Source organism: Aythya marila, assembly GCF_965140915.1.
Source record: "Aythya marila genome assembly, chromosome: 2".
NCBI lineage: Eukaryota > Metazoa > Chordata > Aves > Anseriformes > Anatidae > Aythya > Aythya marila.
Window position 1 is genome coordinate 98,545,557 of NC_139043.1, and position 27,066 is coordinate 98,572,622.

Below are 27,066 nucleotides of genomic sequence, written 5' to 3' on the forward strand. Positions count from 1 at the left end.
TTTCTGGAGATTCAATAGTAATGAGAAATTTTCTTTGAGGTGGATTTTGATATGAGTTCAGTCTCTGATGCAATTGCATCAATATCTCAAAGTTGGTGTTAGAATGTGAAAGCAAAAAGCTCATGATGTTTTTCATGTTTCAGAAGTGAACACTTCCTGTGAGAATGTGGTATGCAGAGACTGCATAAAACCTTGTGTGCCAAAGTCATTGATTCCAGTGTTCTTTGAGATGGACCACACAGCTTTCCTTATTGTTGTTCTTCAGCTCTGTGGAAGTAAGATCCTTCCCCTATTCTTATCTTGTATAGTTTTATACTTCTATACTTCTATACTTTTCCTTTTCCTTTTCCTTTTCCTTTTCCTTTTCCTTTTCCTTTTCCTTTTTCTTTCAACATCACGACAGATAGGATCATAATTAAGGATCAGTATTACTGTGTGGTTTGTGCAAATGTTAACCGTTCAATAATGTTCACAAAATTATACTATCTAGGGTTAGACTTTATTTTTAGTGAGCATTTTTTTCAGAGTTTTGCTTTTGGCATTGTCAAAGTAATTTCTGAGTTTTACTATAATACATTCCCACAATGTTAATAGTGAAACTGAACTGTGCATGTTTTAGCCCATGCAGAAGGAAGGTTTGTGGATTCAATTGTAAAGCTTTCTGAGAAGATGAAACTGGAATGCATATATCCAAAAAAAGCTGTGATAATCCAGACATCCTGGATGAAACATAATGTAACTTATAAAGAAAATATAGCTGTCTTGCATGCAAACTATGGCATACATATTGAAGACAAATACAAAGGAAGAATACATTTTGAAAATGCTTCCAGAGAAGACAAGTCCTTATCTTTCATCAAGAGCACTTTTGAAGATGTTGGTTTTTATTTTTGCTCCATTGCAACTTACCCAGATGGAACTTGGGAAAAGGTAATAGAAGTTATTCAGCCAGGTAAGAATCTCTCTCTCTCTCTCTCTCTTCTTATTTTAATTTCTGTTTTATGCAAAACAGAAACATATGCCAATTCAGGATGTATCTGGTGCTGTATTTTTCTTTTCAATTATTCTTCACATAGAAATGGAGTAACTTAGGGGAAAATGACATGTCAGAAAAGAATTAAATTACTTTGACAAAAGGTCATTTTAGGAGAAGTGGAAAGTAGGGAGTGGAACTTGTGGAGCCAGACAGATGTTACATACCAGACTTCAGGTACTAATGTTCATTGCAACAGTAATATTTCCATTGTAACAGGGTTCTCTTAGCATTTCAGTCAGCTATAGGATCTCTACAGAGGATAAAATTACATCCTTATCGGAGGATAAAATTACACCTTACACTCATGGAGGGTAATGTATTTTTATCATAATGTTCCACAGTGAGGGTACCCTTGTCTCAAAACTAGGGTAGTTTTTTTTTCTAGCAGCTCCTCTCTGGTTGTCTTTTCAGGGAAAAAAATAAATAATAATAATAATAATAATAATAATAATAATAATAAACATTTAGGAATGGTGTGGCAACAAAATAAAGGGAAGTAGAGAAGAATAAATGAAGAAAAATGACCTTTTCTTCAAAAGGAGACTGTTCAAAGGTGGAAAAGGGAAGAAGGAATGAAAAGATCCACTTATGCCCATGTACTTTCTGTTCAGCTGCCCATGTACTTTCCAAAGGCTCTCTAATTACCTGACCACTCATCCTATTTGATTTCTTTTCCAATTCTATGAGTAACATGAGAAAGAACCCCTTTTCAAGTATTTTTCCATACATGCCTGTTCAGTATTAGTCACTTTACAACTCTGATGGAAGGTTCAAAGATTCCCTGATGATAGGAGCTGAGCTGTAATCATTAAGTCCTTAGAAAATCATTACACACAAATGATAGAACATTCTTCAGAAAGCAACTGATTTTGGTTATTGGTGTATTGATTTGATACAGTGCAAGTAGAAAGAGTCTGTATCTCTTTCCCATCCTCCAGAGTAAAAATAGAGTTCATTCAATATTTTATTGTGTTTCACAGCTGGGAAAGAATGAGTTGAAAGAGAAATTTAGCTCCTACCTTTTGAAAGACAAGAAGATTAAAAATAAGAGTTCTCCTTGCCTGATCCCTCTCTTTCAACTTTATTTTCCCTGCACTTCTATTATTTCATTGTTACAGTTTAGTGGTGGACCTGACTCTTGTAGTAGATACCTAATTTAAAAAATGTTAAAGCTAGATTGTTCCTGTCTTCATCATTGAATACTTCTGAAACTTGATTTTAGCCAATAATTTTGGTGATGGAATGGGAATCCAGTTCTGTCTTTCTATAGCTTTCCAGATAGCTTTCTATCTGTAAAAATGGCTACTTATCAAAGCAGAAACTAAACCACACACAAATTATTGGCCTAACTTAAAAAAAAATAATAATAATTCTACCTCTCCTGAATTACATAGTTACATAAGGTAACTGAAATGATTTTTGCTGCTATAGCCCACTTAGCTTAGCCCCCAAATAATTCAATCATTCATGTGTAGATGAAATGACCATCTTGTGAAAGATTTAAGCAGGGTCCCTCATTGCAGGCTTCCAGTCAAGGTCCTTAACTGTGATTCTGAATGTTTGCTTCACTCTGGTGACGTTTTGTTACATAGATCCGGAGATCCTAATTGTTATTTACCAAAAGGAACAGGCAAACTAGATCCCTTATGAGGCTCTGTTCAACCTTAGTTCTGGCAGTGCTGAGCGTTTCTTCATTCTGGTTTGATTTGGTACAAAATCCTAAAAGTTAGGTGCAGTAGAAGTCTACTGAAAGCTCTTGCCTTTTTTTTTTTTTTTTTTTTTTTCCCCTGGTCAAAGCAGTACTGACCTCAGCTGTTTTTTTCTGAATGTGTAGGCTAGCATTAATCTGAAAGGGTTCAAGAAACAAGGCAGTGAGTTTCCTGTGGGATATTACCCTTCAGCCTAGCACTTCAGTTTGGTAATCCACTTACAGATTTCAGCACACTGTAACCAAAACAAAAAGTGGATCTGTTATCAGTTACATTTTTTTTTTTTTTAATGATAATGCAATACTGATAAATACAGTATTTGGTATGCAAGATTTCTCTCTTGGGTTAAGCACTTTAAAATACAAAGCTAACCTCCCCATTTTCAAATATGTCTATTTAATCCTGCTAGAGAGAGAGAATAGTGTTAAATAGAAATTAATCCTTTTCCATTTAGAGAATCAAGGTTTCTAAGAACAGGAACAATCAATCCTGTTCAGCTCCCAATAGATGTGCATAAACAAGGTCTTTACATTCACTGATCAAAAGAGAATAGAGTGTCACCAGAGAAGATGAAATATTACAACTACACTGCAAATTAAATATGTTATTAAAAACAGAGCTTGAAGAATTTTATTTATTTATTTATTTTTAACGTATTTATTATAGTAGAAGTGTTATTACTCAGACTTTATGTACATTTTACTTACTCATTCATCAGTAATAAATATTTTAAATTCCTTGGATGAGATTTTGTTTTGGCTTAATCAACAGTAAACTTCAATTGCACTTCCATACAGCCAGTATGCTTGCTGTATAGCAGTATAGCTTGCTGCTGACACTAGAAGTATAATTTTTCTTCTGTCTTCCAGGCAGTAAAATTAGGGTATTGCTGTTCATCTTTAAAGTTTGTATTCTGCACCAGGGAATTCAAGAGAGTGTTGAGAAATCTAAGTGTTTGTCTCATACATGCACGGGACATAAATGTTTTGTTGGATGAATGTACACTATTAAATAGTTAAGGTCCTGGAAAATGAGGTGTTTTTTAAAGGAATTTTATATCCTCTGGTATACATAAATCTGGCCAACATGCTAGAAAAATCTTTTTATAGGTTATTAAAATTGCTTTTGAATTGCACTGTTTTCTTTGGTTAGGATTTATAATTTATTGATTCCCAATAAACATCATAAACATTTTTTTTTCAGAAAAACACTAATTTGCCTGCACTACCCAGATAAATGAACTCACTGTAAAATCCATTTCTTCAGTTTACAATAGTTAATCAACAAACCTTTTAATAGACTAAATTTATTTATTTATTCAGGGAATTGCATGATATCTACTGTTTTGTAATTTATTGTTTTAGTTTTAAAGATCCGTTAGCTAAGCTAAAGCTGTTGCTGCCTTTAAGTGGATGCAACTTTTAAATTTCAAAATTCAACATTCAGAGCAAAATTTAAGCTTTCTCTGTTATATTAGCACAGATGAATTAAACTTATATTATTAATTTTTTTTATGTCAGTCAAAACTGAAGTCTAGTTTAGAATTTTTGTTCTACCTGGGCATTGAGAAGTTTCAGGATTTGTCTATACTGACCTGGTACTGTGGGGGACACAGATATTCCTGCCTATCTTAAATAGGTAAGTATGCCAATGATGTATTTGCAGCACAGATCTCAATGAAAATTTGCAACAGAATATAAACATGGAATCGAATTTCCACTGAGTGGAAATAAATGGAAATAATTACAAATGGCATTATAGTCACAATGGAGTTTCTTAACTAGATTAAAGTATGAAGTAAAATGTTCTGCACGTGGTAATCATATCTGCTGCCAGTTATGTAAATTTGGATAAAGTATCGTGGATTAACTTTTGCTGGCTTGTGAAAAAATGAATGCTTCTGCACTCAAACAGTTCAAAGTTGCTCTAGTGCTTCATTACTGTTAGTTAACAGAAGTCATGAGTCTGATTCTGCTTTCCCATGTTCTTGTATACAATTTTTAAAAATTGTGAATAGAAAGTCAGTAAAATTGGCATGATTCTGATTTGTCAACATTTTTTATTTGCATAGTAGGAAGGATCAAGTACTAATGCTAAATGAATAATGTCAGTTAGTATCTATTAAAGTACTATCTCTAGATCCAGCCACACAGAAATGTTAACAGGCCCCTGACACATTACAAGACCAATCAGATATAAAAGTTTTGGGATCACAACTTGCTTTTAAAGAAAGAAGTTTAGCATTTGAAAAACTTTAAGCAAGTCTCTTTTTATGATTATTTTGACATCTCTACTTCTTTCTCTTTAGCTTAAAGGTGTTTTTATAAATCAAAATTCCATCATTGTTACAATTTCTCACACAATTAAAGATGCTATTAAGTGAATAAAAGGTCACAACAGTTTAGCATTGTGAGAGTAGAACTACTCTCACAATGTACTACAATAGTGCTGGAGTACTCTTATTTAGGACTCTGTTCTTGGATTACTCTCTGGACACTGAACACCTGTTCGTCCCACTGTGAAGCTAGTGAACTAGCTTCATTTTCAATAAGGAAAAAAAAAAATAAAAAGTGAGAAAAGTTTAATTTTTGATTGGGAATGACTGAGTTTTCATAAGGATCTGAGATCCCAGGACACAGAGGAGGTTATAGTTTTCATTACAGAGGTCTTTTCCTGGTGCACTATCCTCATTGTATCACTGACAGGTGGAAGACCCTAAAATTGGTGATAAATCACCACTTAAATAATTTTTTTGATATAATTGTTCCAGCAAGTGTTTTATTATTATTATTGTTGTTGATGATGATGTTGTTATTATTGTTATTATTACTACTAGATGTTGTTTCAAATCAGTCCTGAAACTATTTTAGGCGATACAATAAAAATGTTAGGACATATTTTTTTTCTTTCTGCCTTAAATTTTGGCTAAGATTTCCTATGACATTCATGAAATACATGAGAAAGAACTCTCCTCGGCTGCAGAATGTTATCCTTGTTTTCTTTGTTGGTAGTTACTCAGAGATAGACAGAAAAGCAATAATAGTTAGGGCATAACAACTTCACATGTTATATAGCTACAGGATATTTTTACAAATAAATGCAATGCTGAAATTCTGTAACATAATTGCACAGAACTCAAGAGTACATTCTGCCACCACTACACATGATTATATTGGCTAAGAATAGTCTAGTTATCCCACAGGAAGGTATTTGCCAGCTGTGTGAATCTAGTGCTTCTTTTATCCTGTAGTGTAAGCATACATCCAATGGTTTTCAGAACAGAATTCAAGAGCTTTTTTCTCTTAATATTCCTACATTTTTATGATTCACAGCCACTCCTACATTAAACAAATGTAACCCATGCTTTCAGAGATAACTCCTTCTATAATTTTTAAAAAGGTGTAAAGATTGTGTAGGAATTGTCATTAATCACAATATTTCACCTTTCTTAATAAACAGTTTAAGGGCAATCCGTAGTTCCTTATGACTGAAGACTGATTTAGTACCATATATAATGTGAGGAATAGAGAGTGAAGTGAAGTCACTACTAATGGAGGAAACATTAGAGTTGAAGACACCATGCAGGGATTGCCGAGTACCAAAATGATATTATTTCATACGTTTACTGCGCAGAAGAGAAAGCATTTAAGCTGATGATTTTTGTAATTTTATTGCAGATAAAAGAAAGTTGAGGGAGTGGTGTACACTACTAATCTGTTGGTCAGGTGTGTAAAGAGGTGTGTGTTTGACTGTGATCTCTGATGGCCATATTAAACACCACAGTGCTCAGCTGGCAAGCTGACCAAAATTAAAATAAAATAAAATAAAATAAAATAAAATAAAATAAAATAAAATAAAATAAAATAAAATAAAATAAAATAAAATAAAATAAAATAAAAAATAAAATACAAATAATTGCCAGTCTTGTGCCCAACTGTAGGAAAGAGGCAGCAGGAATTCTGCAATTTTTCTTTCCCTTTCCCTTTCCCTTTCCCTTTCCCTTTCCCTTCCTTTCCTTCTTTCCTTTTCTTTCCCCCTTTTTCCCATTTCCCATTTCCCTTCCCTTCCCTTCCCATTCCCCCCATCCCATTTCCCCCCTCCCCCGTTCACCCTTCGCCTTTCCTCCTTCCCCCTTTCCCCTTTTCCCTTTCCCCTTCCCCTCTTCCCTTTTCACCTTTCCCATTTCCTGTTCTTTTAATGATAAATTTTTGCTGTTTTCAGAGAAAGGAGACATTTCCAATTGCAGTCTCTGTCACTTTGGAATTAATAATTGGATAGTTTTAATTTACAAAAGAATTGAAGGAGGTGTTTTCAAAATTCCGTCTTTGTACTGTATCTTTTGTCTTTTCTTGTTTTGTCCAAATATTTCCTCACCTACAGACACCTGCGACATTGATCTATTTGTTTAAGTGATCCTTTGCCAGACCTGTCCTCAGTCCTTTGGTTCTTCTCTCTTCAATTCATCAGTACAACAGTTACCTATCTTTTTAAAAGTTTTATGAAAGTATCAATTCACAGAAAAATGATTTTGAGGAATTATTTTGGCCCCTTATATTATTTATTCAACAGAAATGAAGGTTTGCTCCTATCATCCTGTCTTGAATATCTGCCTTTAAGTTCTTGGTTATGTCTGTTCTTTTTCAGCTATTCTTGTCCCCATGGAGCATTATCATTAAGATATATATAAACAGGAAATGTTAAGACAAGATCAATAGACAATTCTTTGGTTCAAACATGTTATTTCCTTATTATCTCCACATCAAGATCTTAAGAATTCTAAAAAGCTGAAGTGTATTTGGGTCTTGTTCCAAACTTAGACAAATAAATTAGTAATAACTCACATGTAAAACATCGTCCAGGTACAATACTTTCTTGAACCTATTGGGTTAAATTTAGGCTTGCTACTTCAAACTTTTTTCCTACTACACTCCAAAATGTGTAATGTCTGTTGAAGACCCATAATATGCCATTACTGCTTGGTTATAGTTTTGGACCATCATTGCCCATGATGTTAATCTTGCCCTTTTCTGTATTATGTTTATGAAAGTACAAGACTTTTTTTTTTTTTTTTTTTTTTGTCAGATGCTGTTCAGTGCAATACTTTCCACGTTACCAAAACGCTGTATTGATTACTCTTACACAACTACAAACTATCCTCTGATTCATTCTACCTTGAGAAATATTAATAAATACAGATAGCTTTGTGTGATTTATACATCCTTCAAAGCCACTTGGCCCTGTTAGTACCTTGTCCTCTAGGTACCATTGCATCAAAATGTAACAATCCCTAGACTGAGGATATTTAGGTTTCCATTTATTGTATAACCATTATTTATTATTTATATTGTGCATTTTAAAGTTAACAGAATCAGAGATCATAGAATATACTGAGCTGTAAGGGACACAAAAGGTTCTTTGATATAAACTCCTGGCTCCACACAGGAGCACCCAAAATTAAACCGTGTGTCTGAGAGCATTGTTGAAATGCTTCTTGAACATTGACAGGCTTGATATCATGACAATTTTCCTGAAGAACCTGTTTTATGGTCCAGAAACACTCTCAGTGAAGAACCTTTTCCTAATATCCAGTCTCAACGTCACCTGATGCAGCTTCATACCACTCCCTAGTGTCCTATCTCTTGTCACCAGAGAGCTGAGAACAGCACCTCCCCTTTGTTTTCCCTCATGAGGAAGCTGTAGGCTGCCATGAGGTCACCCCTCAGTCTTCTCTTTTCCAAGCTGAACAAACCAAGTGACCTCAGCTGCTTCTCATAAGTCATGCTCTCTAGACCCTTCACTGTCTTTGTTGCCTTCCTTTGGACAAATTTTAATAGTTTTACATACTTATATTTTGGTGCCCAAAACTGCACATAGTACTTGTTGTAAAAGACAATACAACTCACTCTGAATGTAGTAATATTTATAAAAGAATATTTATAAAAGGCAAGTAAACAGCGCTGGGTGCGTGGGGAGTCTATGTTCTACCAACGTGCACACACGAACATCAAACATTCTAAATAGACAGAACATTGCTTTACATACTAAACCCGAGTATGCCTATACGTACGTATAATCAGGAAAGGTAACAAACAATCCTTTAAGTTCCATGACTTAACAGTCTCCATTTTCCATTCCTTTTCTTGATTACAAATAAGTCTCCATTTTCCATTCCTTTTGAACAATATGTCTTGCTTTAAGTTGTCAAGCAACTCGGTCTCCAGGCCTTATGTATCCCGTTCTTCCCGGATCGAAGAAAAACATATCCATCTCCTTTTCAAGGCCAATAGGGCCTGGGTCAAAAGGCACACCAGGGGGCGTAACAGCAAAAGCCTTCGATGACTGTAGCAGCAGAGGGGCCGGGCCGATGGAGTAGCAGTCGGAAACGAGCCCACAGTTCCCTCGCTGTCTGGCAAACCACATGTTTCTGACAGTGGCCCCACATGGCTCTTTAAGGCCTCAGATATTGCTCGCCAGGTGCCGAGCAATTCCACTGCAATCTTGTCGTTTTTAGTTGCAGAGTCCCACACCTTGACCTCAATTTAGTCCCATAATTCAGGATCATAAACTGTACGATTGTTAATAAGGAGAATAAGCTGTAAGGTTACCAGGACAATCTTTGTTTCTAAGGATGTATGATTCCCCATAATGTGCAGCTCCTTACCTTGGGCAGTTGTATGTGCAGGTCCGCATCTCCCAGCTTGAGCTTCTTCCCAGCTCCGGTGCGCCCATTTCCAGCGACTTTCTGTACGAGCTTCTCTGAGCAGTTTGCTGAGTTTGGCCAAACCTGTCTTCATGAGGCAATCAACGTACCTGTTCCCGTCCTGGTCTCCGTTCTGTTAGCCTGCTCCTCTTCATTCCTTCTTTCTGCCTCCCCATTGACGACATAACTTCATTACATAGTGTTGCCTTTTTTTTTGTTTTTATCCTGAGGACAGGCTCCCCTCTTATACCCTTCTCCCCACAGCAGTTCTTTTCAAAACAGCTTTTCATTGGTCAAACAACTTTGCAAGTAACAGCAACAGTGAACACCCAGAAACTTCCATGCCTCAATGGCTGGAGAACAAGAAACCCTGAGACTGCATGGAGTCTCCTGAATCACCCTTCTTTGTTCCCTCTAAACTCTTTTACATTCCTGATGGCCTCATCGTTAAGAGTCTGATGTTATCATCAACCACAGGGCTTTCCGACCCCCATGGCTACACTCCCAAATCTCCCCCTTCTTTACTAATATCAACCATTTTCTCGACACAAATTACCACTCCATATATAACATACTCAAGATGAGCCTGTACCTGCACACAGCAGGACAATCACTTCTTTCAACTGGTTAGCTATGCTGTAGTTATTGTACCCCAGGATACAGTTGGCCCTCTGGCTGCCAGAAGACACTGTTGACTCATATTGAGTCAACTGAAATCCCTATATCCTTCTCTACAGGGCTGCACTCTGGCCACTTTTTCCCCAACCTATATGAACACCCAGGACTGTATCACCCCAGGTGCAGAATCCAGGACTTATTACATTTCATATGGCTGGTGAATGCCCAGCTCTCTAAATCTATCAATATCTGTCTGTAGGGCCTCCACCCTCATCTATCTATGACAATCTGGTATTTTTCCACTTGTATGCACCATGTCTTTGCCACACATCTGGATAGAAAGTCAAAAGTCTTCATCAGAAAAAAAAGTGACATATAAAATGAAAACTGATATATAAAATGAAAGCTACCGTGCAATTGTCAGACCAATGTTGTATGTTAATTTACAGGAAGAGTGGATATACTTAAAATTGCCTTCAATGTTTTTGTTCTGTGTTTATTTTCCTTTCAAATCTGTTGAATCTGACCAAGAATTTCTATATATTTTGAATCTTATGTTTGTTTTCTCACTAGCTTTATTTCAGTTAGTTGATAAAATATTACTAGTTTGACTTAAAAAAAATGTCATGCTGTGCTTTAACGGGAAATATTCTTTTGACATTCATATTAACTTTTACGTCTTGTAATGTTAATTATGTATAGCTGCATAATTGGTTTTATTGTTAAATTGCTTGAAATTTTTTTTTTTCTTAAATTTTTGAGTAAATTTGTCTTTCAGTTAGTTACTGACAGTGGATCATTTGCTCAGGAGATGTGCTTTGCTAGCAACTTTGAATAACTTCTTTAATAAAGTATTTAAATGCCAGATGTACCATAAAGTACTCCCATACTTTAAATATAATGATCAACCTCTTCTGTGACAGCAGAGACAGCTTTTCTATTCTTAGCTAGTGTGGTGATATCCATGCCACTCAGCACTTACTTCTATATTAATGTTCTTCTGCCTGCCAAAAGCAGTACGTTGTATAGATTTTTTTTTTCAAGTACCTATTCACCTGAAATAGCTTGCTTTCTATTTATTTCTGTCTCAATTTAGATTGTGATTCATAGGTCTACAGTGAAAAATTATCATCCCTTTAAAGCACATGGAAACAGGAACAAATCCTGAGGGATCTTCATTCCTCAGCTCTTAGACTCTGAGATGCCCAGAACAAGAAGTATCTCTGTATTTTACAAAGTGTCAACCACATTATCAGCACTTAATTAAAAAGAAAGAGGACGGAGCCAAGGGAAGCTGCCTTTTCCACACCTCTGCTGTGGTTATTGACCTGTTAAATACTGCTTTTCTTTGTTTTTATCTTCTGTGAAGAACTAAGGGCTGGATGCCCCTTCAGTATAAAAGACTAGAAACAAACAAACAACAACAACAAAACACACACACTACTTCTTTGGAGAAGAGTAGAAGGAAAAGCTTCCCTTCCAAAGGAAAAGCTTTGATCAAAAGGAATTACAGAGCAGTGGAAAATTCAGGCTGGAAGAGACATTGCACATTCATCTTATCCATCTCTGTATTCTGAGGAAGAATATCTGAATAATCTCTAACTAATTCCTATGCTGGAAATTTATGCATAATATTCTTGCATAGTCATTCTAGTGCTTAACCAGTCTTGCAGTGAGATTTTTTTTCCCATTACATCTAACCTAGGTATCTTTTATTTAATATTGAGCTTATTCACTGTAGTCCTTCCCTTTGAAAACTAAAAGGAAGGCACTCTTATTGTCAGACTTCAGTCATCTCTTTGTACAAACAGTTAAGTGTTATACTTAGATCATGATTCTTAATTTCCCCACTCATGCTCATTAGAATTGCCTCCAATTTGTATATTACCTTATTAAAATAAGATAGCTAGAATGTTCCATCTAAGGCCTTAACATTGCTGAATGAAGCAGAATAATTTCTTTGTCTTACATGTACATGGTTTATATACATGATAAAAATTTCTTTTGGAAATTGATTTTGATTCTATCTAGCTAGCAATCAATTATAACATCCAGAGCCTTTTAGCCTTTTACTCAGGACTTTATTATTATTATTATTATTATTATTATTATTAATATTATTATTATTATTATTATTATTATTATTATTCTCCTCTCCTCTCCTCTCTCCTTACCATTTTGAATGTCTGGTTGTTTCTTAAAACTAGTAGTAGTACTCTTACTTACTATGTTTTCATCAGAATGTACAATCTTAAGGAATAATGATAACATTCATTACCTATGAAGAGTGGTGTGCTTTTAACAAAATAAGATACTTTTGAAGAGTCATTTTATCCATTCTCTCTGAGCATTGTTTTAATGAACATATATTGCATGTTGGCTGGATACTATAGTTATTATCTGACCTGCTGCTGTATGATAATTTGGGGATGAGTCTCACTTCTGATCTGTTCACCTGTTGACAAAACTTGCTGTCTGGGGAGGTTTACTACTTACTAGATCTTGATTCAGTTGTTGCAGAGAAATTGCCATGGCTTTCTCTGTCATCAGACTCCTACCCCCAACTGCTCTTCCACACAGGCACCAACAACATGGCAAGAAGAGACCAGGCATGACTACATGGTGCTGGATGTGGTGGTCAAGGACATGCATGGCTTAGGTGGTGTCTTGATCCTGCAGATGAAGGGAAAAGTCCCAAGAGGGAGGGATTGTTTTCTGTGGACCTGATGGATAGCTGGTGTTGACAATAAGGTGTTGTCTTTTATCACCATGGACCCTTTTTGAGGATCAAGGGATGTTAGGAAGAGACAGGATCCAACTGAGCAAGAGGGGAAAAAACATCTTTGCCAACAGGCTGTTCAGTCCCAAACTGAGGAGGAGATCTTTAACAGGAATGACAGGAAAGAGAGATGACAACCCACAAATGAGCAAGGCATTGGACTGAGTTGACAAGACAGAAGGATGACTACCCTAAATGTATGCACACAAATAAGGAAATGCTGAAGGGCAGCACTGGGGGGGGGAAAACTCATACCTTTCTGTAAATCAGAATGACCATATGAAATGTTTGTACACCAGTGCACATAGCAGGGGGAAAAAACAAGGAATCTGAACTATGTGTGCAGTTGTAGGACTAAGATCTCATTGGGATCACAGAGAAGCGGTGGGATGGCTCACATGACTCAAGTGCTGCGATGGATGGATGTGGGCCCTTTAGGAAGTACAGGCCAGGTTAGTCTAACACCCTATTTGAGGGTGTTGCCCTTTATGTGAGAAAGCACAGGGAATGCAGAAAGTTCTGTCTAGCATGGATGACAAGCCATCTGAGAGATAATGGGCCAGGATTAGTAGGCAGACCAACATGGGTGATGCTGTGATGGGTGTCAGCTACCAACATCCTTATGAGGAATAAGTAGATGAGACCTCCTTCAGACTGCATCCTGCCATTTTCCAGACCTCATGAGAATAAAACTACCTGGTATCTATGGAGGGGCAACACAGAAGAGCACAAACATTTCTGGAGGTTTCTGGAATGCATTAATGATAAATTCCTCCCACAGGTGATTAAGTAGCTGATGAGAGGAGGCAGTCTGCTGAACCTCAGACTTACAGAAAAGGATGAACTTGTGGTCATGATGATCAAGGGCAACATTTTCTGCAGTGGCCGTGTGGTGCTGGAATTCATGATCCCATTTAAAAATGATAAAACTGAAAAAGTAGGATCACAACTCAGGGCTTCAGAAGACCAGACTGGTCTATTCAGAGATCTGCTTAGAAGAATCCAATGGGTGATGGAGAAAAGGGGGCTGGGGGAGATCTTGCTGATTTTTAAGTATAGCTTCTCTTAGCATTACATCCAGACAAGCAGGAATTGAGCAAAAATGCCAGATGGCCTGCATGAGTGAACAAGATCCCAACTAAACTGAAGCATAAAAAAAGAGCATAGAAGAAGTGGAAGCAGTGGCACGTAACATGGCAGGAACCTTGGAAGATTGTCCAAGCATGCAGGAATGCAATTAGGAAAGGAAAACCAACCTGAAATTAAATCTAGTGGATTTTTTTGTTTGTTTTTTAAAAAGTATTCCCCTGTCTCTATAAGCCAAGAACACTTTATCTTCCCAGCTACTAATCCCCAATTCTATGCCACTGCAGGAATCACTGTGAATTTCAACTTAATTATAATTTCAATTATCTCTGGTATCAACAATTACTTCTGTGACACCCAGATCTAGATTCAAGAGTTTTATGACTTTAGGGTTTATTTCTGCAAGTGTAAATGTGATAGATGAAATCTTGAGGTAATGGAATTTGGAAATCACTATAGGATGCAATTGCAGGGGAAAATAGAAAGTGAACAGTGACGGTTTTAAAACATTTGAAATTGAGGAGATACAGTATTTATATAGGACAGAATAATATTTTATTTGGAGAAATACATGTTAAGTTATGGAATGAATAGAGGTAGGTGAAAAGCAGAAGGTAAAAGGAATTACAGATTCAGATAATTAAACTTCCAAAATACTCTGAAGAAAATTACTGAGACGTGATCAATATTTTAAGTTCTGATTTTTTCCCATCTGTAGAACCTCTTTCTACTACTTATATTTCTAATGATGAACTTTTCTTTCAGCTGGCCTGTCAGACAGGGAATATAATTTATAACTTACTAAAAACAAAAAGAAATGGAAATATTCAGAGTAGAATGTTGATGATATATTGATTTCTTTTATTTTTCTTACTTGGCACCAAACTGCATAACGAACTTATTGTGAAATACTTCTCCACTACAGTTTCAGTTCATGAAACAATCCATTAAAAGTACTAAATATGTTCTGAGATGCAGGGAAACAATGACAACAACAAACACAAAACAAACAGAAAAAAACAACCCTGTACATCTTCATGTTGTGCTCCAGGGCATTATAACGCTTGTGAGGCTGTATATACACTGTCCACTGACTTAACCCCTTTGACTTTCCCCCCGAGAAACATCAGAGGGAATATATCTAAAAATACATTTGCTCTTAGGAGCCACTTTACCTTTTCACACCCTTTCTCTCCCTCTCTCCTCTGCTTTTTCTGCCCTATATGACTTAAAATGTGATGTCCTCTGTTCTATGGGAGATGTGAGCAGAGAGGCACAAAATACACACATGCACATGCTTGCATGCACGTACACACAGACACACACAGAGATGTTGTGACATACAGTTCTCCAGCATAATATTTATTTTCATCCACAGTGAGAAAATATGGATCATTAACAATAAGTGAAGGCTGAGCACAGTATCCTATGCCATTTCTAGATATTCATTGAACTGCTATTGTGGGCAAATTCCCTTAATTCTGAACTGATGAAATTCCTGGAGAAGACAAAAATCTGAAACTGTGACCTCTTATAGTTTCAAGACCTCCTGCAGTCAAGTCTTATGGTGATGCATTTTATATTCTTTTCATATGATTTCTTTCCCAACAATCAAGTTTTTCCTTGCTCAGAAATGTTTGTACCTACTGTACTCTCTCTCTCCTTCTCTTTGGCTTTTTTCTTTCTTTGCATTGCAGATAGCTAAAGTTCAGTTTAAAAGAGTAAAATTACAACAAATGGTGGTGCAATATATGCAAACAAACTGGAGCAGATGAATTAAAATCACATGCTGTTTATAACTTCATGCAGAATTATTAATTGGTACAGACAGATTCACCAAATTGTTACACTATTTCACGAAGTTGTTACAATATAACAACTTAAATGTATGTCTTAAAAGTATAGGGCTATAAATACCTTCATTTTGACTTCTGCAACCTGAATAACTTGCTGTTGGAAAAATTATTTTACTAGTGCTGTTTTTTGAGTCCGATTGTAGAACTGGTGCCAGTAGCTCATAAGAAACTAAGATCTTTATTGGCCCAATGTATATAATAGCTATGTATCCACATTTCCCTGCTTCATCCAAAACCAGACAAAACCATTTTTTAAGGACTCAACAAAATTGCATAGTATGTGCACACAAGATGTTAGTTTGGGAGCTAAATGCAATTCCAAATATAGCCTACTGCGAAAGGGTGAAAAGGCCATTCTTGAAATATTTTCTAATCTGAAAGTTGATTTTCTTGGTGCTAGAAAGCCCTGGAAAAAGTTTATCTGCAGAAAATTTTGAGACTCTTTTTCATCTGCAGTTTATTTTGTCACTTCCTCTTAGCAGAGGAAGACAATTGTTCTAGTACATAAACCAACCTTAAGCAAACCTGGGAATCTATCTCTGCCATAGAGCTAAGTTAGCTTTGCTGTTTTGAAAAAATCTGTTAAGGTCATTTGTTATTTCTGATGGATAATATTCCTTCCTAATGGTAGCTTACTCTGAAGATAGTTCTGTTATCATCAGTCTGAGTGATATGAGCTTGTCCTGACTTTGAGGTACCTCAGAGCACATAGAAAATACCCTTGTGCTGGGATGGTTGGAGCTGTGCTGTAACTCACCATGTTAATTTCTTGTCATTGTGTACACTGGCCCACTGGGCAGCAGCAGCTAGTGTAGCTCTGTATAACACCTCCACTGGTGGTGCTTAACCACAGAAAAGCAGAAACATGCAAAGCCAGAAAAATGCCTAAGTCCTTCAGTACATCTCAGCTGGATTTTGACTTTCTGATATTGCAGTACAAATGCTGAAGCGTGATATGTATTTATTTATTTATTAAATATGGTTTTAGATCAGAAAGAATTTATGAAATATTTCTGTAGCCCAGAGTGAAACTCTGGAACCTTGTGTAAGATTAAAAATCTGGAACTGGTGAAACTCACAATGAATGGTAATTAAAATGTCACATATACTAACTTTAAAAATGAATAATCTAGCTGAAAACAAGTCTGAATATTTAAGTAACTTTCCAGTGAAGAAACACCTCTAGCTCGAGACCAAAAGAATGAAAAAAAAAAAAAACAACAAAAACAAACAAACAAACAAAAAACAATATCAGAAGTGGATAAGACAAGAACCACAAATAGAAAGTCTGAAATTTTCTAACCAAAAGAATGAAGACCAGGCTTTTACATAACATTTATTTTGATTTTTAGTTCCCTGCTGTAAGAAAGAAAAAAAAAAAAAAAAAAAAAAAAAAAGCTACAGAATTATTTTATTTTCCCTCCAAAATGGAATCCTGAACTTAATCAATTTCTGTGCTGCAGAATTTCTTTTCAGTTTCTTGAGCCTTTAAATCCTAGGAAGTTGGTTTGCACTCATTTATACCTCTATATATCTGAGATTTACTTTCCAAGAAATATATTGAAATATTATGCTTTTAAAAATATAAAAGCTTATTTTTCTCTCTTTGTATTTCTAATGGCCCTGAACCATATGGAAATATGTGTAGTTGCAAAATATGATGTGATAACAGTATGCCAAGAGATGCGAGGACGGTATCAAATGCTGAGCATTTCTTTATAAAGCAGAGGTAAATGTGCCTTCCTTAAGTGCTGTCACCTCCTACTCCTTTCTCTCCAGGAGGAGAGATGATGTGGCCATGGCAGGGGGCAGAGCGGGCAGCAGCAGCTGTGGCCAGAATGAGCAGAGAGATGGGGAAGTCTATTTTTATTGGAAGCAATGTTATTTATTTTTTTAGCATTATTGAAATGTTGACATGGTGTATCACCTTGAGATGCGTGTGTGCGGGGGTGAAGCTATGTGGGTATGCCTTTTTCTTTTTTCCATAGAAGTATTTCTCAGAGCGGGAGGTTCTCAACCCACGCGTACCAGGCTGAAAGCAAAGAAACTGTTCAGAAAGATGCTAAATAAAGCAAGTGGTTAAACAGAGGAGAAGGAGGATGAAAGAACAGTTCTTATGTAGGTGTCAAAATAAAAATGGGACAATTGCTTAAAACAAAAGCCTGAAACACTTCAGTGTACTTGGAAAATTTAATTAGAAATATGTAGGCCTTATTCCCCACTGCTTGTGTGTTGCATAACAATTTAAGCTGTGCACAGCATGATACTGTAGGGATGAAAGTGATTTACATCTTTTATCTGGAGTGCAAATGCCTGAATTTTGCTTCATACTGTCAAGTAAATTACACATGTAAAGCAAAAAATAAAAATATAAATAAATCTGTCAGAATGTCTGTGAAAATAATGGCAGAATGTATAGTGGCTGAGAATCTCAAAAATATTTATAATTTATTTTTACTGTTCCTACATAGTTGTCCTTATTAACATATTACTTATTATATGTAAATCCAGCAAATTATATAAATATATTAAGATTTGTATCCTAGAAATTCTTCACTGAAGTTGTAAGACAACCTTAGATTTGTAATTTATAGGTTGCAGAAAAAAATATATTACAGTATTACATATTGTTAGGAAACTGGGATATATTTTTAGGCAAATATAACACAGAGAGTTGACTAATAAATTAAAAGACAGAAGAGATTTTCATGATTGTAGTGGAAAATGTAGACTGGACAATTGTCAGAAGTCACAGGCTGCCACAGTGACTTCCATCCTGTCAATATGAACAGAATCACTTATTCCTAAGTGAGGGTAGTATTCCTATTAAAGACAGTATACTTGCTCACATGAAAGCCTGTTACTCTTTGCACCTAACTTAGGGTGTGAGCTAGGTCACCCTGTATCGATGATTTCTCTGGTACCTACGATTTTGACAGCTCTAGCACTACAAGCATTCAAAGCAATATGTTTTACAAGCATTTTTTTTTCTTTTAGATTTTCAATAAACATAACAAGCAGGATCTAGCTCAGTACTACAGTATTATGTTCTATCCAGACTGCTACTGCAACCATCCTATCCATATCTGGCTATATCTTCATTTTAAAACTTTTTTTTTTTTTTTTTTAACAGTTTTTGGTACATTTATTGAATGTCATTTTTTTTTTCTATGCAATTTCCTAAATTTTCCGTTGCTGCTTGCATTTTTTACCTTACATAGAGGAAAACACCTACTAGTGTAACACCTACTAGTACCTACTAGTGATATTTTTCACTATAAAGACAGATAATGAAAGTAGAAACTTATTGAAGAGCTTAAAAGACTGCTTTTACAGTGTAGGAAAAACAGTCAGATTATTAATCTTTTTTACCAGTGAAGTCTTCAAAAAGGTGATGGTGCTAGTCCTAACTTATGAGGTATATGTATTACGAGGATGCCTTTAGAAACCAATTGGCTCTTTAATGCTTTGAATATTAGAAACACTGACAAGCTTTTTACTGAAGATATTTTTTGTTATTTACTTGATTTTAAAATGGTGAATGCTATTACTTAAAGTAATAACTCAAAGCAGAGAAATTTCAGTCAAAATTATTTGAGATAAGAATATATCTATGGGTGAAGTCTTGAATTTATTTGTAAGTCTCCTTTATTACTATAGCCTGGCTATTGCACATGTTTTTCCATAATATGTGGGTGGTTAAGAATATTTTTTATTAAAGTGGCAAGATTTGAGAATTAGAGTTCATAGGCTGGAATGTCCTGTAACATTACTGATACATATTCTGAGGGTCACATCAAACTACTCTCTTTTTATAATCAACGTGAAAGCAGAACAAGACTATCAGAAATTTTATTAGACTGGCCTCATAATTTATGCTGTAGAATATTTGCTGAAACTGTTAATAAAACATAAATATATTCAAACATTGTAGAAATAGGCTTCTTGCAATGTCAGTAAAGCCTCACAATTCTATACACACTGTTAGGTCTAGGTAAGCACAAAAATAAACTCATAAAGAGTTATAAATGTTATTTTTCAGTATTTCAAATGATTTGAGTATCTTTCTGCTCTAAGTCAATTTCATTAACATTTTTGCTATGCAGGAAATGTTAATACAGAACTTCCATTTATTAATTAATTGCAGTTTTTCTTTCTTTCTCTCTCTCTCTCTCTCTCTTTTTTTTTTTTAATTATTATTTTTTTAAATGTTTTTCAGCTGGTGCTTTTGAAATATCTGAGAAACAAAATAATCCTGTATTTACCAAGCCAGGAGAAAATGTTACTTTTATTTGTCCTTATAACAGAAGAGAAGATTCAGTTCAACAAGTGATGTGGGAAAGGATTAAAGCAGATTGCATAGATACCATTGTCCAGTGTAATTCAGTAGGAGGGCAACGCTTTGGTGCAGATTTTAAAAAGCGTGCACTGGTGGATTGCTCTGATCAAGCAAGCTCCGTGATTGTCATTCAAAATGTTTCAGACTCTGACTTTGCAACATATCGCTGTGTGGCTACTGGAAGAAACAAAACCTATGTGATGAGTTTCACCATGCTTGGTAAGTAAAGAAGGTAGTAGTAAATGTTTCCACAGGCAGGACCTTCTGAGGTATTAACACATTTACCTATATGAAATCACACTTCATAACACATTCAAATGAGCAGTGGCAAAGTTAACAACCAATCTTTTTTCCACAGAAGAAAGCTGGTTTTAAGGTTGTCTGATCTCGTTACAGGACTTCACACCTGCTTGTGAGAAACTGGTTTGATGCTAGGAAGCAGACTCTTCAGCAAGGGGTGCTCTCCTGGAGATGTGGAGCAGTCCTCATTAGCACAGGGCACTGTGTGGTACATATCTGTGTCCCAGGGGAAAGACCTATCTTCCTACAAGAGCTAAGAGCACACTCTTGTCCAAAAATGGAAAAAAATGCCTTATTCATGTGAGGAATTTCTTTTGGGGAGCAGAATATGTCTCCAGGTTTTGCTGTGAATATTGTCATAGTTTGATTATAAGTAAGCTTAGGTCTCCGTATGTAAACACATAAAATTGGATTGCTCAAAATGTGAGCTGAATCCCTTTTAGTTCTATTTTTATTTATTTATTTATTATGGCTGGAGAAAATGACAACAAAAGCAACAACAACAACAAACAGAAAAGGCTCAGTTTTAGTTCTCTGTAGAATGGATTTTGAAAACATGGTTCTTGTACCACCACAGTTCCTCTTCTGTTGTAACATTCAGGTGAGCTCTCTGGTGTCTTTGATACTGCCTTTGTTAGTGATAATAAATAAAAAGCAGACAACCCTTTGGCAGCACTAAGAGCTGTGGCTTGAGATATAAAACTGAATATGCTTGATTGTTACTGAGAATGCACTCAGAAAGAAAATGTTTATCTGTTTTACTCTGAATACTCGGCCACAAAAGTCCATGAAATTCGACAAAATATGATAAGAATTATCAGGTGTATAATTCCTCTCACCTCCAAAAATTTTAAACATTCAAATTTCAAAATATTGACAACTGCATTCATATAATTAAGCACATACAAATTGTAGAGCAATGAAAATGTTTACTCTGAACATAGTGCTTCTCATAACAAAACTAAACCAAACAATGAGTTGCCAGGTAATAATAATAAAAAAATGTCCTACCTATGCAAATTCTTTTACTAAAAAACCAAACCAAACCCAACCAAACTTCAGTTTACGTGCTTCTTTTGATCTTGAAGCAAACCCTATTTATCACTGTTGATTTTAACAATATCAACATAGTTATGCATGTTTGTAGGAGAAAAAAATAGTGTGAAACCATTGAAGAAGCTGAAGTATATGAAGTATAGCATGATTCAAAATATACATTTTCTACCTTTTAAATGCTCTGCATTATCACACGTTTTTATTTATTTGTTTGCTTGCTTGTTATTCCAAAAGAAATGAGGTGTCAAAGATTCCCAATTATTTTTTTTGGTCTTTAAACATTTCGAACTGTTCCATACATGACTAATAGTTCCATGACGGTTATGGAGAAACAGTAAAGATAAGGAGAGACAGGCCAGGTGTCAGCTCCCATAGATCCTGTGAAGCCTCTCACAAACTCAGTTACTTACTCTGCCTTGATGTGGCTTGAATGAAAGAATGGTAGCAGAAACTTGATGCGTACGTTTATATTTGATGTGTATGTATATATTTTTGTGTATGTTCTACCAGTCCAGCCACTTCATTTTCTTTGTCTTAGCATTACAGTTAAGCCTCACTGTAGCTTCATACTAAGTTAATACAAATTCATACAATTAACCATCTTTTTGGATTCACCTATTCTGCAAGAACAAAAAAAAAAAAAAAAAAAAAAAAGAATTACATAGCTGAGCTCCATGCAGAATTTAGATAACTGCCTATAAGATCCAGTTATTCCTCAGGAATATGGAAACTGACTAATAGTAAATCTGTCCTTTGAAATTGTCATTTTTCTTCCTAAATCACATATGCAACTTATGTCTAAAATGGGTGATAGAGAGCTGTTTGGGTCTCAGAGCACTGACCCACTGAGACAGGGCACATAAATTGCCTCCAGTATTATTTTGGCTGTAATGGAACCTTTCCATCTCCTGATACTTTCAGTTTTAGAGAACAAAAACCAAATAATCAGAAAGATAATAGAACAGAATAAGACTAATCCAACATCGAGACAAAAGTGTCAGATGAGATGAAAAGCAGGGGACTCCTTGACCAATCACAGCTGTGCCATGGAAAACAGACACAAAATAAGGCTAAAGTAAGGTGTGAGGAGAATCAAGGTGGGAGTGAAATTAACTTCTTTCTTCCTTCCTGAATTCTTCCTGTATTAACGCAAGATATAAATCTGCGCCTGTGGGTCTCTCAGTGAAGCACTTTTCTCCAAGCATGAATGCCTTTCACTTGTGGGCAAAATTATCTCAGTGATGTTTAGTTAGCATAGCTTACATGCTAGACCAGCAAGGAATGTGACAAGCTACATGAAGATCTCCAGTGCAGTTCAAATCTCTTGTTGGTACAAGTAACTGTGTCTGCCTCATCAATGCTTCCTCCTCAAAACCAAAGTCAGGGCATTGAAGGTTGAAAACCTTCACTCAGAAAGGTTTCAGTCCTGGAGAGCAAATCCCAAGGCTACAAAACTAGGTGTGGCAGCTGGAGGTGGGATATTGTTCTAATGCTTAATAGAAATTGTACTCCTTTCAGCATATCACCTTTGATGAGAACATGAGAACTAAAGAGACACATAAAAAGCCTCTGGCATATTTCTGCAAAATCTTGAATGTTATGTTAAAGGAAGTAATTACAACAGGTTTTGTACAGTTAAACAAACAAATAAACAAAAAATGAAACAAAATAAAACATAACAAGCCTCAGGAAAGCTTTACTCACTTCAGATGAGAAAAGGCAAAAGGACTTTGAGTTTTTATTACTTCTAAAAAAATCTAATGATTTTTCTCATCCAAATTCAACTGATAGCTGATAATCCCAGCTCTCAAACTCATTCACTCAGAGATCATTATCTTGACCTGATAAAACCGAAGGTGAAATGTCATGAAAAGAAAAATAAGGTCTGGAATGCTTAGACAGCTGGATGGGATGCTGCTGAAGTCCAGAACTATTCAAATTCACCCACCCTAGATGATAATTAAACACAGAATTTTTAACAAAGTAGCTAAACTTTTAAAATTTCTGTTACTTAGAGAGGGTTTTCTCCCTATTTCTGTAAATACTCACTGGCACAGGTGAAGGTTTTCTGTGGTGGGTAGCCAAACATTTAGAAAAAATACATAATATATTTTTTTCAAAGTTGGACACATCCACATGCACTAGCCTGTCATTTCAAGGGTGTAGCAACTGAAAACATGTTGGGAGTAAGGTGACTTTATGTGTAACCACATAATACAACATACAACAATACAAAAACACAATAGAAAAGATCAGTTTGTTACCAGTCAGCATTCCGTACTGTGTGACATACCTTCAGCATGTAATTTCTAAGATAATTTTCTTTCTTTTATCTTTCCAGGGAAAAAAAATTATTAGTATTAGACTTTTCTGTAATCAGTGTTTTTTGTTTTATTCCTACATGCTGAGAAACTGAAGAATATACAGGAAATATTTATTTTTCTGTACTTAACTGAACAGAGTCACTTTTGATGCTTACCTCATCAAGATCCTATCACATAGGGTCATTTGAGACTGCTAGAAGTTGGCAAGACCATCTGGCTAAGATTTGTGCTTTAGAAGCTGCTATTGCTAGCCACAAATCCACTATATACTGTAGTGCTTATTGCATGCTATTTGTGATTGTTTGCTTTCTGTGCTATTACTCTCAAGTCTGAAGACATCTAGTGCAGAGATGCTGCAGAAAAGAAGGAAGTTGTACACTGTGGTAGGCTGCAAAAAGCTGTTGAAGTTCTGTGGTTAAACTTCTTTTTTTTTTTTCATACTGCTGTGCTGTGTTCATTCACCTTTGGTCATTCCAGTCACAGCTTCTGTAAGAGTTAGCTCAGCATAACAATGGCATTTTAGAAATGATGAAATGCTTGTGAATTCTGAATATTGATCTTGAGATCCCATGTGTCTACATAATTGTTGATTTTCAACTTAATCTGTTATGGCAACTTCATTATGATTTATAAAAAATACTAATAGTATTTATTACAATTCTATTTTAGCAACTTGGGATCACAAACGGTTTATTATCTACATAGCTGGAGGAATATCAGCTGCTGTTTTACTGTTAGTTTTCCTATGGATTATCTTCATCGCCACTGCTTATGACAAAAAGTGAGTAACAAATCAATTTGCTTGATACAGTGGCATGAATGTATGAAGGTGTTAACAGCTCATCTTCTGCTATCCTCTTCAGAGGATATTAAAAAAAAAAAAAAAAAAAAAAAGCTAGTTTTGAAAATTTGAAAAAAAAACAACTAAACAATTCTTCAACCTATGATAGAGATGACATTTTCATTTCTTTTTTTTTCACACTAAAAAATAATAAAACAACATAAAAAACAAACAAACAAACAACAACAAAAAAAAACACCTACAGCTTACTGAAGTTCCTTAGTCAGCTAAATGCTTACATTGATACTAATTGAAACATCATGCCAAAGGTGATTTGTCAAGAATAACATAGGCTTAGGCATAGGCTGTTCATGTTTTATGCATAAACAACATATGACATCTTGATGTTTCTACATCTTCTAGCATTTTATATCTACTCTCTACCAAATATATCGTAGTTGTCTGATCCAGAATCTCTGCTTCCAATGGAAAGAAATACTGAGCAGAAAAAAAATACATATATTTCTTCTCCCATTACAATATATAAAGTTTCTGGAATTTGTTGGCAAGTTATTACTGAATAAGAATGTCTTTTTATCTGTGTCCAGGCCTTTACAAAACAGTGCTAGCATGTTATGGTCTGCAGTTCAGAGAAAAGGCTACTTGGATTTTATTGGTTTTGGTGGACAAGTAAGCTATACCACTGTTATCTCTTGTATGCAGAAATTAGATAGTTTGGTCTATACTATCATTCATGGTGCAGTTTGTTTCCATTATGTTTCTAATGGAATGTGTGCCATCAGAAAGAAGAGAAAGAGAATAAAAGAGGCCTTACTAAACCCTTTGTACTCTACTCAGACCAAGGTAAGATCATCTGGAGTTTACTCATAATGTATTTTGTATATTTCTTAACATCTCTTCAGTATCTGATGCTTGGCATAACTTTTAAATAAGGGATATATCCCTTAATTATCTTTTTTTTTTTTTTTTTTTAAATGCTTAATGCATTTTTTTTAAATGCATCTAATTATATTGAGATGTGTTTCATGTAGCTCTTTTGGTTTTGCTGTCTTTTATACTATTTGTGTATTGGCAGTATCTTTTTTTTTTTTTTTCCTCAAGTAACTACTTGTAAAATGGAAGCAAAAAATTGAATCCTGTCATAGCATTTGTCTTTACCTATTCAACTTCATTGTAATTTGTTGGGACAACTGTTTGAGTGTTTCTCCTTTCTTTTTCTACTTTAATAATCAATTTCTTGAAGCTCTGTTACTCTTTTTGTCTTAGTGATCTTATTCAAGGCCTGAAATTTACAAGTGGTAAGGCAGGATCCAATTCTTCTGCTTCTGCCTTGTATCTTCATACCCTCCGTCATGGTATGAGGTAGTAATATTCTTAGGGAAATGGCCCTTTCCTCACAGTGGTGTGACTCTAGCTTTCCATCTATTTCCCTCAGACAGCACTGCTGTATGACTCTGCATACAGGTCCACTGTAGACAGGGACACATAAAGCCCTTTGACCTCCTAACATTTCAATTTATCTCATTCTGCCCCTTTGGTTACTGTTCACATCAGAATGAAGCTCTTCCTAGGGTAACCTTACCTTAGGGACTACTAATTTTCTTCAGAAAGCATCTTCTGAAAAAATGACAATTAATCAAGGCACCATCACATTAATTACACGAGTAATTCTTAGCATGGTCCATACCTGTAGAGAATTTATGTTTTAAGACTGACATAGGTAACTATTTCAGTATGTGAATTGTGTACATGAAAAGGAGGCATTCCATTGATACTGATACTTTACCAGGCATCTGATGTGGAATAGCCATGAAATTTCCTTGAATCTAAAATTTATCTCTAGGAAACAAGAGACCCCCCCACACCAAAAAAAAAAAAAAAAAAAAAGAGAGAGATTGATGGCTGAATATTTTCCAATAATAAATCAGTGTAAAATAAATGTGTCATTTTTTTTTTCAGTCATATCTTTTCAGATCTTTTTCAGAAAATTTCTTCTACTTTTTTTTTCTTTTCTTTTTTTTTTTTTTTTTTTCTGTTCTTCTAGAGCGTTAATGGTTATGAAAGATGTAATTTTTGTTCCCCATAGAACACAGAAAGAAGAGAAGAATCATTACCCAATCAGACAGAGGAGATTTACATCAACTGCATAAACCCGAGGAAAGACCATTAGCTTACTTCTTATGGATGAAATAACCAAATTCAGTCAACAAATTTGCATGTTGGATTTGCTTTGCTTTGCACTGGTGGGCTGCAGAAAATTCAAGTCACTGCCCAGGCTGCCCCGGCTGGACAGCATTGGTCCCTGAACCAGCCTGGATGCGTCTGTATAACATGACAGTCTGCAGCATCAATGTATCTTTTGATTCATAAGTAGAAGTGAAGATTTTTTGTATTTCTAAAATTTATTATTATTATTTTACCCAGTAAGTGTACTTATAATAATTTTAGAGCAACTATAACA

At 35.4% G+C, this 27,066-nt stretch overlaps 1 protein-coding gene across 1 annotated transcript; it reads left to right on the plus strand.

Moving 5' to 3' along the window:
* The first annotated feature begins 247 nt into the window (after nt 1-247).
* On the plus strand, nt 248-27,066 carry CD226 (CD226 molecule). The gene is made up of 6 exons (XM_082752752.1): nt 248-275; nt 620-952; nt 20,004-20,342; nt 24,473-24,584; nt 25,388-25,448; nt 26,692-27,066. The coding sequence occupies exons 2-6, from the start codon at nt 670-672 to the stop codon at nt 26,773-26,775; spliced, it is 879 nt and encodes a 292-aa protein (XP_082608878.1). The 5' UTR covers nt 248-275; nt 620-669; the 3' UTR covers nt 26,776-27,066.

Coding starts and splice junctions, on each gene's coding strand:
- CD226 (XM_082752752.1), top strand. CDS start 670: ATGAAACTGGAATGCATATATCCAAAAAAAGCTGTGATAATCCAGACA. Junction 20,343..24,472: donor GATGAGTTTCACCATGCTTG/GTAAGTAAAGAA, acceptor ATTCTATTTTAG/CAACTTGGGATCACAAACGG. Junction 24,585..25,387: donor GCCACTGCTTATGACAAAAA/GTGAGTAACAAA, acceptor GTGTGCCATCAG/AAAGAAGAGAAAGAGAATAA.